The 13,839-nt window shown below is 41.5% G+C and overlaps 1 protein-coding gene across 2 annotated transcripts in view; it reads right to left on the reverse strand.

Annotated features, from left to right (window-relative positions):
- The window catches only part of COL25A1 (collagen type XXV alpha 1 chain), a 971,115-nt gene that overhangs the window by 444,431 nt on the left and 512,845 nt on the right, over window positions 1–13,839 (reverse strand). For both annotated transcript variants that reach the window (XM_029596536.1, XM_029596528.1), the window contains exon 5: window positions 12,970–12,987. In XM_029596536.1, the coding sequence (XP_029452396.1) occupies window positions 12,970–12,987 (18 nt within the window). The remainder of the gene's footprint in view (window positions 1–12,969; window positions 12,988–13,839) is intronic.

Consider the following 13,839-nt stretch of genomic DNA (forward strand, 5'->3'; position numbering starts at 1 on the left):
TTCTCATACCAATTACTGATTCCATCACAAACGCAATGAAGATCTGGAATTCCGCCCTATCTGAAATAAACAAATTACTCACAGATAACTTTCTAGCACTCAACACCAACAAAACAGAGATACTCATCCTTTATCCCCCTAATAACCCCCCCCTCAACCTCTCTCCCCCCTCGCTTTCCCCCTGCCCTTCCACACAACTGGTCCGCAGCTTAGGCATATGGATAGACAACCATTTTAACCTAAAAAAATTCATCTCTGCTACGATTAAGAGCGGATTTTTCAAACTTCACACCCTGAAAAGAATCAAACCTCTATTACACGCGTCCGATTTCCGAACAGTACTACAGGCCATGATCCTATCCAAGATTGACTACTGTAACGCTATCCTCCTAGGCTTACCAAAAAATACCCTCCAACCACTTCAACTCCTACAAAACGCTGCTGCCCGCATTCTCACCAACACGCACCGTCATGAACACATCACCCCTGTCCTTCAATCCCTACATTGGCTCCCTGTAGCCTCAAGGATAATATATAAAGCCCTCACACTCATACATAAAGCCATTCACAACCAAAACATGCAATGGTTCACTGAACATCTCCAACTCCGCAACCCAACCAGACCAACTAGACAGCAACACAAGGCCAAACTCCCAACACCGTCCCCCAAACTCATGAAACATGCCTCTATTAGAGAACGCTCTTTCATCATGGCAGGAACCTCCCACTGGAATAATATGCCCCCCCACCTACACCTGGAACCATGCCACAAAAAATTCAAACAGAATCTTAAAACATGGCTCTTCAAACGAGCATACCCCGACTAATTGACTACCATCCACATCTACAACTCTACCCCCCTACCTGATCCAAACTTACTAATACACTTCCCGCATCTACCCACCTTCTCTTCTCCCTCCTCCTCCCACTTCCATATTCCCTTCTGCTCACACTACCTCTCCGCCACCCCCTCCTCCCCTAACCTTTACTATTTCCCATGTTAACATTCCATATTCCCTTCAGCTCACCCTACATCTCCGCCACCCCCCCTCCTCCCCAAACCTTTACTGTTGCCCATGTTATCAGTCAACTTTGACTGCCTCCTCCCTTGTATATAGTTAATTTTCAGTCTCTTGTATATAGTTTACAAGCAGATAATAATCTATTGTAAAGCCTGCTACTATATCATTTTATATTGTGAACCGTTATTTATATTCATTGTAAAGCTATTTGCTATGTTATGTTACACTGTGAACCGGGGTGATGTTTTCTACGTGCCCCGGTATATAAAAATTCTTTAAATAAATAAAAATTAAATAAATGGTAGGAGCACTGGATGGGTCTCAATCCCTCTGACTTCTTTGGTATAAAGAAACAGCAGGAGTACAACCCCCTCTAAGTTCTTGTTTATGTAGAACATTGCTACTTGGTTGAAAGTTTGGATCAGAATTCTCTTTCCTCGAAGGAGATGTGAAAAACTCTCAGTGCATACCTCATTTCTCATTGCTCCAGGAAATTGATCAGAAACAGATGTTGACCAGACCAGATGACCAAACTCTTTGGGTTCAGAAGGAGCTGGTGTGTTGCCTCATTCCCTGGTGGATGCATCCTTTGCCGGCATTATTTGATGGGGTGGAAGATGAAGATGAGGCCCCATCTCCAGGATGTTAGGATCTGGCCACCACTGAGGAAACCCTGCATGTCTGTGGTGACCCTCCCTGGGAGTAACAAGAGCTGAAGCAAATGATCCCATTGACCATTGAGGCCCCTCTGAAGAATCTGCATGTTGAGGTGAGTCATGGGAACAAAATGCATTACTGTCATCAGGTGTACCAAGAATACCAGAACTTGGGCTGTGACTTGATTCTGCAGTGGTGAAAGATTAATGAGCATGGACTGTAAAAAGGACTAGGTGTGATAGTATCTGATGATCTGAAGATGGCAAAGCAATGTGACAAGGTGATACCTAAAGCCAGAAGAATGCTAGGCTGCATAGAGAGAGGAATAACCAGTAAGAAAATGGAGGTGGTGATGCCCTTGTACAGTACCTTGGTGAGGCCTCACCTGGAGTACTGTATTCAGTTATGGAGCCCTTATTTCAAAAGGGTTGGAGACAAGATGGAGGCGGTCCAGAGAAGAGCTACCAAAATGGTGTGGTCAGTCTCAGAAGACCTATGGGGTGAGACTGAAGGATATGAATATCTATATCCTGGAAGAGAGGAGGCACAGGGGTGATATGATATAGACATTCAGATACCTGAAAGGTTTTAATGCTGTACAAACACCAAACCTTTTCCATTGGAAAGAAATCAGTAGAACTAAGGGTCACAAAATGAAACACCAGGGGGGACATCTCAGAACAAATGTCAGAAAATATTTCTTCACGGAGAGGACGGTGGATGCCTGGAATGCCCTCCCGGAAGAGGTGGTGAAAACCAAAACAGTGAAAGAATTCAAAACTGCATGGGATAAATACTGTGGAATCCTAAAGGCTGAAGGATGGAAAAGAAGAAAAAAGTACATGGAGTAACTTGCTGGTGCGGTGGTTACTACCCTTTAACCAATAAGCTTTCATACTGTTGATGCAACTCCATCATTGCTCTCTGCTTCAACGGCAGGGGGAAAGGGGGAACTGGATTCATACAGCGATCAAAGGGCCCAACTTATAAGGTCTGGGGAAACAAGTATGAGGGTAACTTGCTGATGCGGCGGTTACTACCCTTAACCATTAACCCTTGATACTGTTGATGCAATTCTAACATTGCTTTCTGCTGAAATGGCAAGGCATAATGGGTAATTGGATTCAAACACCAAGCAACAAGGACCCTGACTTTTATGACATGGGAAACTGATAAACATGGGGTAACCAACAGGGCACAGCAGATATTACCATAAGCTTACTGGGCAGACTGGGTGGACCATTTGGTCCTTTTCTGCCAACATTTCTATATTTCTATGGTAGGGTCTGTATCAAGGCTCAAAGGCAGAATGCTTGATCTAATGGGAGGAACGTTCTCTCCTGTAGAAAGTCTATCCATGCTCCAATGAACTTGATTCTTTGGCTAAGAAAAAGGCTTGACTTGGCAAAATTGTTAATGGACCCACTATGAAATGGAAGTGATGGATGGGTATATGAGCATATGTATTTTTCAGATCCAGTATACATCCTGTCTCCTGCTTGAATGAAGTGCAGGATGATATGGAGGGAGTTCCTTTTGAACTTCTCACATAACAGGCCCCTGTTCAATCTTCATAAATCCAGGATGGGTCTCAATCCTTCTGACTTCTTTGGTATAAAGAAACAGCAGGAGTAGAACCCCCACCAGGGAGATGGGTTGATTGAGTCAGATCTGGATTGAAGGCTGAACAAAGGTACAGTACTAGAGGACAAGAGAAGTGTAAATGGTAACCAGACTCCACCATTTTGAGGACCCAACAGTCCTTGGTATTCTTTTGTTACTCTTCTTGGAAAAGATGAATCGTACCCTATGGTTCGGGGCTTGAAAATTGAATCCCATCAAAAACTAGGCCGAGTTTTAGGCTGGATCTGTTGTGACATTATTGACTGATGTCCACATGCCAGACCCAACTAAAAATACAGTAACATAGTAAATGACATAGAAAGATCAAATGGTCTATCCAGTCTGCCCAGCAAATTTCTTATGGTAGTAATGGCAGCTCCATGCAGGTTACCCCCATGATTCTGCTAAGGGTTAACACATATTGTGGGAGTGCAGGTGATACCATTGAAACTGGAAGAAAGGGTGTCTCTGAAATAACATAAGATCTGCTATCCTGGGTCAGACCAAAGGTCCATCAAGCCCAGTATCCTGTTTCCAAAAGTGGCTAATTCAGGTCACATTCAAGTCACAGGTACCTGGCAGGTTCCCAAAGGATAGATAGCTTCCATGCTGTTTATCCCAGGAATAAGCAAGGATTCCTGCAACTCCACCTTAATAATGGTTTAAGGACTTTTTCTCCAGAAACTTGCCAAAACCTTTTTACAAGCAGCTACACTTTCAAAATCTAATATCATTCATTACATCATCTTGCAATGAAGTCTAGGGCTAGCAGGGGATTCGTCATCTTGGTCATGTGGCTAACTGCCACATTTTTGGGCCTTTAAAATCTTCTGTGGTAGAGGCATCCTTGCTACAGTATCATTCTGCCATGTTGAGTTTGATTTAGTATTCAAAAGAGGTATGTGATTTGATTTTGCTGTCTGAGGTTTTCCTTTATGTGACTATGGGGGTTTCTATTCATATATTTATTCATTTTCTATGTAACTTTCTGCATTTTTTGTTTGTATTTGTAGTGTTTTATCCCTCCTGAAGCAGCGCTTTCATGCAAAACACATACGTGTTGGGGGATATACTTGTATGCAGAACATCTTGCCAGAATGAAACTGCTTGCCAGAATGATACATCGATGGAATAAAATTTATTTGGAAGCATTGGGTGGGTAAAATCCTTTTAATAATACTATTACTTGGATGTTGAACCGAACGCCATCTCACCCCTATTCTGTCATGGGTATTTCTCTCACATCTTCCTTGGTGAGGACCAAATAAAAGAATTTATTTAGTCTCTCTGCTGTGGCCTTGTCATCCCTGAGTGCCCCTTTTACCCCTTGATCATCTAATGATCCAACTGACTCCACAGGTTTTTTACTTAGAATATACCTGAAAACATTCCACAGTAAGCTTCTTTTCAAATTTTCACTTTGCCTTCATCAATGCTTTGCATCTAACTTGCCAGTGCTTATGCTGTTTTCTTCATTCAGATCCCTTTTCCATTTCTTGAAAGTTATTCTTTTAGCTATTATAGCCTCTCTCACTTCACCTTTTAACCATGCTGGTGGTTGTTTAGCCTTCCTTCTGACTCTTCTAATGTATGGGAAACATCTTGTCTGGGCTTCCAAGATGATATTTTTAAACAAGGTCCATGCCTAATATAAAATCTTAACTTTTACAGCTGCTCCTTTTTGTGCTAACCATTAGTTTTGTGTTAACCATTTTCCTCATTTTATCATAGTCAGCCTTTTGAAAGTTAAATGCTGTCGCAGTAGATTTCTTTAGTGACCTCCCTCCAGTTATTAAGTCAAATATGATCATGTTATGATCACTATTGCCGAATGGCTCTAACACTGTTATCCTCTTGCACCAAATCCTGTGTTCCACTAAGGACTAGGTCTAAAATAGATTTCCCTTTTGTTGGTTCTTGTACCAGCTGCTCCATGAAGCAGTCATTTATTTCATCTAGGAACTTTACCTCTCTAGCATGTCCTGATGTGACATTCTCCAGTCAATACTGAGGTAATGAAATCACTCATTATTACTGTGCTGCTTATTTTGTTAGCTTCCCTAATTTCTTCAAACATTTCAAGATCTGTTCGTTCATTAAGGCCAAGTGGATGGTAATACACCCCCACTACTATTTTATTTCCCTTTTCACCTGGAATTTCTATCCATAAAGATTCAACATTGCATTTTGTTTCCTGCAGAACTTTTATCCTATTTGACTCAATGCTCTCTTTAATACATAATGCCACCCCTCCACTAATTTGATCCATCTTATCATTTTGATACAGGTCCTAGCTAAAGGATTGCTTCTTGCCTCACCAAGGTGTTGCTCTCCCCTTCAAGGTGATCTTTCTTCTCCAAGGCAGCACAGGGGTGTCAGGTTGGAGGTGAGACAGACTATGTCCCTGAAGATCTCCTCTATATACCTTTCTGTCTCCCTTAGCTCCTCCAAGTCTGCCACTCTAGCCTCCAGAGATCAGATTCATTTTCTGAGGGCTAGGAGCTCTTTGAACCTAGTGCACATATACAACCTTATGCCAAATGAAGTCCATGATCAAGAAGATGGGATTGAGACAAAGGCATCAGATGGAGGGAGATAAGTGCAATGAATCACGCTTGGGGTCCCTCAATGATCGTTTTTGCCTTGAATGCTTCCAGTGCACTGATTACACTGGGGCATGGAGCACTGATGATTCTGAGGCTGGATGTGGCGACTGAATAAACAGTTACATTGGCTGAATCAAGGCCTGGTGCATTGACGGGGATGTAGGGTCTGAGGCTTCAATGGCACCAAGGGCTTGTGCACCGATGGTGCCAAGGGCTTGTGCATTGATGGCACTGAGGCTATGTGCATTGATGGCACTAAGGCCGGGAGCATTAATGGTGCTGATGATTGATGCTTCGTTGGTACCAGGCCCTGATGCATTGTTGGCCTCAGTGCAGATTTATTTATTTATTTAAAAGAATTCATAATTCGCACTCACAGCAAAAAAGTTTGAAACAGAGTACATAATAACATACATAAAATATAATGGTTCATAAATAAAGCAACCCATTATATTTTAGGAGTCATTTTTGTACATAAAACTGTGTTTATGAAAGTAAATGTTCTAAAATAGCCCTGGATTGTATGCCAGTGTTTCATACCTGGTTTCATGTACACTTTTATGTGAACTGGGAGAGTCATTATGAAAGGTGGGGTTGGGGCAGAGTTGGTATGTGTCAGCATACTTTCTGATTTTAAAAAGTATGTGCATAAGTTACTGCTCACAAGTTACACCCTCTGAAGAGCTGGCATAAATTTGTGCAATGTAATCTGAATGCACACCGGGCCAATTATCTATGGATTTTCAAAGTGCATTTATATGCATAAATTTGCTTTCAAAATGTGGGCTAAAGTCAGCATCGAAAGGGTACATACCCTTCCTATGGGTTAAACTATGGCACAAAAATGGCACAAATCTTTAATTAATAAACTGCAAATTCAACAGATTTAACCATATTGTACACTTTTCTTAGTGGTTTCACAACTGCCAGTCACAACAGCAGCTAATTTGCCTGCCACTAATTTCAGATGAAATGTTCTCATCTGCACAGGGAATCTTTTTTTATTCTTAGTTACAAGATTTAAAAAACATCCACCAGGCAGGGCCAGCGCGTCCGTTAGGCGAACTTCGGCGGGCGCCTAGGGCGCGGAGCCGTAGGGGACGCCGAAGAGCAGCCACGTGGTGCCGCAAGTGGGGCCTATCCCGCTCGCGGCAAACAGAAATAGAGACTGTGTGCTTCTCAGGGTCACGAGCAGCGCTGAGAAGCACACAGTGTCGCGCTCCCCCACCCCCCCATCTGTTTTGGTGCCGACTATTTCTATTTCTCTTTGCCGCAAGCGGGATAGGCCCCACTTGCGGCTGCTCTTTGGCGTCCCCTACGGCTCAGCGCCCTGAGAAGTTCACAGTTGGCGCCAAAACAGGTAGGGGGCGCAACCGGGGGGGGGGGGGGAGGGACAGCAGCGCAAGGGTCACCAAGGCGCCCAATACCCTTGCACCGACCCTGCCACCAGGTTATATAATTCATTCAGTAAAATAATCCAAATTTAGGGGATTGCCACATTTTGATTGCTCTCAAAAATTAGAAAATATTCACCCAAGCCCTTGACTGGCATAAAAAAGGCACATAACAACTTAACAGGCCAGAAACCTGCCACAAAGAAATTTATAGACCATGAGGATATTTCAGTATGTGCAGAACTTCATTCTCTCTAGTGTTTCCTATAAAGATCAAAATATATTTCAGCACCATAGAAAGATTATAAGTGCAAAATAGGAAATAAAGTTACTCCAAAATAAAAAAAAAAAACAATGGCAATGAAGCTATAAAAATATACTAGGAGTACAATGCAAATCTTTCAAGTCATTCATTTGTACAAACATATTTGTATAAATGCACTGACAAAAGTTAAGGCTTGGATGTTCAGCCAGGCTCTCTCCTAGTCCTCAGCAAAGAGTTCCCATCTATTAATCAAAGATTATCCATCTTAGCCACCACTAGCTTCTATTCATGGCTCTTATTTCATCTGCACTAGGTACCAGCCGCCTTATAAATTCATCTCTAACCTTGTACTTGTTTTTGTGCTCTTGCTCTCTACGCAACAAATAGATCCTTGATCATTATCAGGTGAATTTTCAAACATAGTGCACATAAAAATTTGCACTTGCAAGCATAAAATAGCATATACACGAAAACATGCTATTTACAAAACAGCAACTTATGCGCGTAAAGTTGGGTCTGAGAATAACTATGTGTGTGTGATCAAGGGGTGTGCCAGAGACATTCCAGGGCATGGCCAACATTTATGTGCATAAATTGCTGTTTTATAACATGCCAAAGTGATGCGCATACATCTTTTACGAGCAGATATTTACTTCTACTCGATATCAGATGTAAGTGATCGTAAACATTGTTAAAGTGAAAAAATGACTGGGTAGATGGTCTTCGTGCAATGGGGGACTTCAGGCTGAAGAGCCAGAATGGTCTTTCTGAGCCGCAGATGGACTGGAAGAACTGGTAGACTAATTGGTAAAACAGGTTATTTCATTGCCGTGCGCATGTTATAAAATTCCCTGGCATACATGTGTAAAAGCTGACTTATAGGGGTAAAAGCATCAAATTAATGTGATAAATTCCAAGTTATTCAGCTTAAGTAGTGCCTTTTCCACTAATTAGATGTCAAATTTGAACTTATTCAGATTAAGAAGCAGCATTTATCCAGCTATTTTCTGATTTATCTGCCTGAGTAGCAGCAGGTCTACATAATTGGTAAAGTCTGAAAAGTGCTACTTGTCTGTCTAAGCAGCGCTTTCTGGACAATCCGGCTACATGCTACTACTTAGCCGGATAAACTGAAATTTATCCAGATAAGTCCGAACCTGCGCAGCTTGTAGTTTTTACATACTAAAACATTTGTGTGCGAATATGTACCCGTATTTTATAACCTTTCCACTCTGGTTATAAAATACAGTAGCAAATTTTTTAATGGGCGCACATGAGCAGTTTTGAAAGGTATTCTCTATGTGTATTACCACTACCTAGATGATTATTCACAACCTACTTCACCTCCTTAGTTTTTTGCACTACTACAATTTATACCACTACTTACTATCTAGCCCGCACTTCTAAAACTTATCAGTACTTATACCCTACCTTTGTGTTCAATTTCCTTTTTTTGTTTATAAATTGTAATGCTATTGTAATTTGTAATGCAACTGTAACCATTAATTTGATTTAAGTTTGATTGTAATTCACCTTGAAAATATGTTACAAAAAAGCAGAAAATAAAATATTTATAAATATAAAAAAATAAAAAAATATACCTTTTCAGTATGAAAATAATGCACAAAGCAGTAAAGTTAAAGAGTGCAAGACGATAAAAAATAATCAGGAGATTGGCAGAAGGGGAGATACAAGATTGGTGAAAGATGGAGAGGAGAGATTATAAATCAAGTAGAGCATTGGCATGAATGCAGTGAGAAGTAATTGTAAGAATTTTAAACCTGATGCAGTAATGAAGTAGAAATCCATTAACATCCTTTAGAACAGGGATTAATCAAAGAGTAAGGTGAAGTTTGGAAAGTTGCTTTGCAAACTGCAGCACATGAAGACAGAGTTACCAATTGACTGTGTGTCATAAAGAACAGGCAAATCCAGTCCTAGTTTTACCCTATTGCATGCATACATTGTGGTACAGCCAGTTCTGGATTCACCTGTTCCTTATGATAGCCAGTTGTCAACCCTAAATAAAGAGGAAAGATGAGAAGACTTGGTAGGAAAGAGTTAAATTGTTCAGTAATGGAACCAACAAGGATCTGGGTTGTCTAAAAAATAATCCCATACTGAACTGGGGCAGATCCTCCTCCATGCATCAAACACCTAACAGCAGTTTGCCATACAACTGTGAAATACTGGGAGGCCAATTTTTAAAGTCCCCAATTAGCCCTTGGCAGCGATTGAGGTGTGGTGACTGGGGGGAATATATTAGGGATGTGAATCGTTTTTGAACGATTAAAATTATCGTCAGATAATTTTAAAATCGTCCAAAATCGTTAGAGTGCACGATACAATACAAATGCCCCCGATTTATCGTCAGGGGCATTTGTATTGTATCGTTAAATAGGGCGCGGGAAAACCGGCACACCAAAAAAACCCTAAAACCCACCCCGAACCTTTAAAACAAATCCCCCACCCTCCCGAACCCCCCCCCCAAAATGTTTTAAATTACCTGGGGTCCAGTGGGGGGGTCCCAACGCGATCTCCCTCTTTCTCTGGCCACGGCTGCATTGAGAAATGGCGCCGGTGGCCCTTTGCCCTTATCATGTGACAGGGCAAAGGTAGCGCCTGCGCCATTTTGAAGATTGGCAATACGGCCCGCGTGCAGGAGGTCGCTCCCGGACCCCCGCTGGACTTTTGGCAAGTCTTGTGGGGGTCAGGAGGCCCCCCCAAGCTGGCCAAAAGTCCCTGGGGGTCCAGCGGGGGTCCGGGGGCGATCTCCTGCACGTGTGACGTCAGGAGCCAGGAACCAAAATGGCGCTGGCGCTACCTTTGCCCTGTCACATGATAAGGGCAAAGGGCCACCAGCGCCATTTCTCAACGCAGCCGTGGCCAGAGAGAGAGGGAGATCGCGTCAGGACCCCCCCACTGGACCCCAGGTAATTTAAAACATTTTGGGGGGGTTCGGGAGGGTGGGGGGTTTGTTTTAAAGGTTCGGGGTGGGTTTTAGGGTTGTTTTGGTGTGCCGGTTTTCCCGCCCTCCCCCGATTTACGATTTTTAACGATTTAAAAAAAAAAAACAAAAAAAATATGACGATAAGATTTCCCTCCCCCCACAGCCAAAATCGATCGTTAAGACGATCGATCACACGATTCACACCTCTAGAACATATCCTGCCGTGTAATCATTGATAATACCGGTTATGCACTTGGAATTAAAGGTGACACCTCCTGCCTAGGCCTCTTAGAGGGAAATATTCTGACATCATCATCATTGATGCCTGTGGAAAAAGCTACAGGATTAGATCAATGAGGAAGCACTGACAGCAAGGCTCATTGCTCAATTTTGTGTGCTTTCATTTTTGCATGGAGTTTACAAAAAGAGACTAGAATCACAGATGTTCCTAGCCAGTCCTGCACTCATCTCCAAAGAGGAGGAGAACTATCATTGGTGTCAAAGGATCTTTCGCTGAGCAAGAAGAGGTGGAAGCTTATGAGGTGGAAGGCTTCCATGTCAACGGCTTTAACGACAACAATGGGTTCAAACAGTCTGAAAGATATCTTAAAATCAACGTTTAATGAATATAGGAGACATTTTTGATCTATTAAAGAATTTGGATCATTGTGTTCAAGTACTAGATAGCTCATGCTTTCAGTATGGTGATGGGTTATTAACATTTTTCTGTGACAAATTGTACACCATCTGAACCCCATTACCCTCTTTTCAGCTATCCTGGGGAAAATGAAGTCTTCTAAATTCAAAAAAAATTATTCAGAATTTGAAAAAAGGGCTCTCCCAGTTAAATTAAGAAGTAAAGTTAGGAAAGAAAAATGAAGAAAAGGTTATTTTAAACTTATCTGCGTGAACCTCCGACCAAAATTAAGTGAAGTTTCTTAACGAGAAGAACATGTTTGTCTCATTCTGCAGGAAAAACACTGACTGACGTGACCTCATGGCACAAGGCTATGTAGAACTGATTGTGCATGATTAACAGGGCTTCCAGCCTTTTATAGCTCAAGCTATTAAATGTTTCCGTTCTCAGTGCCTTTGGATGTTATCCACATGTGGGACTGATTCTTCCTGCTTGTCTATGGAGAATCTTGTCTAAATTCAAGAAGGACATGTTTCATCCAGGTCTTTATCCATAGACACAGAATGGGGAAAAAATAAATATCCTTTATGTGCATAAATTAACTGTTTCTCATGGGATTTCCATTGTTTACAGAGATATCCCAGAAATGCCTGTTCCTTGAACCCAGGCCTAGATTACTCACCTCCCTTGTATATATCCTCTTGTTCTGAGAAATGGCCTTCACCTATCATTAACTTAGTCTACTCAACATTTGGCTTCAAGAATCAAGCTGTTATTTTTTCTCAGCACATTTAATAGTTTATTCCAATTGTTAACCCTATCACTCCCTCAGGTTTTGGGGTACATTCTCCCACCATGATCAGGCTTTATGGGCTGCAGAGAAAGCTGTGGTCTGTGGCCCCTGGCTGAAGGATGGTCATTGCAATTGTTATAAATAGGGCTTCTGATTTTAGGTTTTACCAATAAACCCTGATAAAACACCCCAGATGGAAAAAAATGTGTTTATTATATAAAACCAGAAAAATAATACTTCCCCAATACACTCTCAACCCTCCTTTGCCTTTCCTGGATCCTCTGCTTTGTTTTTGTGTTTTTGTCCAAATTAATGACCCCTCAGTTGTACAAATACATATATTTGATTCAACCAGAAAAGGTACCCAGCAATAGCACCTGCACCATGGAAACACCATTTTGGTACCCCCAAAGAACCCCAAATTAACTGCAAAATAAACACCTAAATTGACAATTTATAAACATCTAAAATCAGAAGCCCTAGTAATGAGCATCATTGTAAATACTGTATTTTAATGAAATCCAAATTTACACATCTGATCAAATTTTCACTGAATTCACATTTCTGTCCCTATGCTGATATTACAAGAAGGATGATAAAAACACAAGATGCCGTCGTACATTATCATTAATGTTTATTGTTCAAGACCGCAATGTCACATTTCTAAATAACCAAAGACCCCAAAACTTATATCTTATAGTTAACAGGCAGTTAAAATGAGCAGCTAGCACTGAACAAACAGCATTTGCTATGATATTTTATGTTGCTTTTCAGTTATCTGATAAACGTTTCAAGCAACAGTCAGAAATTAGTTTTGTTCTGTAGCCTATTGTTAACTTACCATCTGCTCAAGCAGCTGATGGAACTTAAACAACCATATGGGGGCCCTGGTTGAGCTCTTGGAAAATATTTGCTCTACTGTGTTGTATAATGATTACGAGTTTATAGTTTTATGCCAACACTTTAAATATGGCTTGAACAATGGTGTAGAAAACAAAGCTGAAAAGCAGATCTGTACTTACCTGAGGACCTGGTTGACCCTGCAAATTAAAAAAGGAAAGAATTTACAAACATGTACAATGGTCATGTAATAGATGTATAGCTAGGAAGAGTAACTGCATAATAAAAGTGAGCTCAAAATTTGCAGGTCTGTGAATGTTTCAGACTAGCATCTTAATAAGGCATCTGACCAGACTAAATGAAAACATACAGAGCACATTACTTTCTTATTTTGTCTTTTTAACAAGCAGTTTCCTCCTGCTCCTTTAGCTTTCTAACTACGAGCCTTCATTAGCAACTTTTGGGGGGGGGCAGGGGATTTCCCTATTTTATAGCTCCTCTGGCCCCCGCCCCCACCCCACTCTACTCCATCTCATCTAGCCCAATAATCATAACAATAATCCTTGGCCAGAAACCACATATAGTGATTCCTCTAGGAAACCAATTGTGTGTACAGCTTGAGTCTGGCCAAAAGATATCACCATTATGCAATGACAAGACTCTCTGCCCATCAGGGGCTGTAAATTCTTCCTCTGTAGCATTCCCAGCCCTGGAAGACCCATGAAAAAAGCTGTGCTCAGGAACTGAACCCAAGTCTTCATCACGGCAGTGCAGTACTACTATTACTACTACTCATCACTTCTTTTTCAAACATACAGTGTGGCAAAGTGGAAAGCATGGCGTTGGGAGTTAGCGATAGTGGAGAAGTGACTTGCCTAATGAAGGAAGCTCACAAAGAGGAAGGGGTTTAGGGACAGATTAGAGGAGAGGTAGTGAAGAGCTGCAGAGGGAAGGTTCTTGTAAGTGAGTAAGATGAGCTTGAACTGTATACAGAAACAGAACCAATGTAGTGACTAGAGAAGAGGGATTATATAGGCTTAGTGACTTTGGCA

This window comes from Rhinatrema bivittatum, chromosome 1 (genome assembly GCF_901001135.1).
Source record: "Rhinatrema bivittatum chromosome 1, aRhiBiv1.1, whole genome shotgun sequence".
NCBI classification, from domain to species: domain Eukaryota; kingdom Metazoa; phylum Chordata; class Amphibia; order Gymnophiona; family Rhinatrematidae; genus Rhinatrema; species Rhinatrema bivittatum.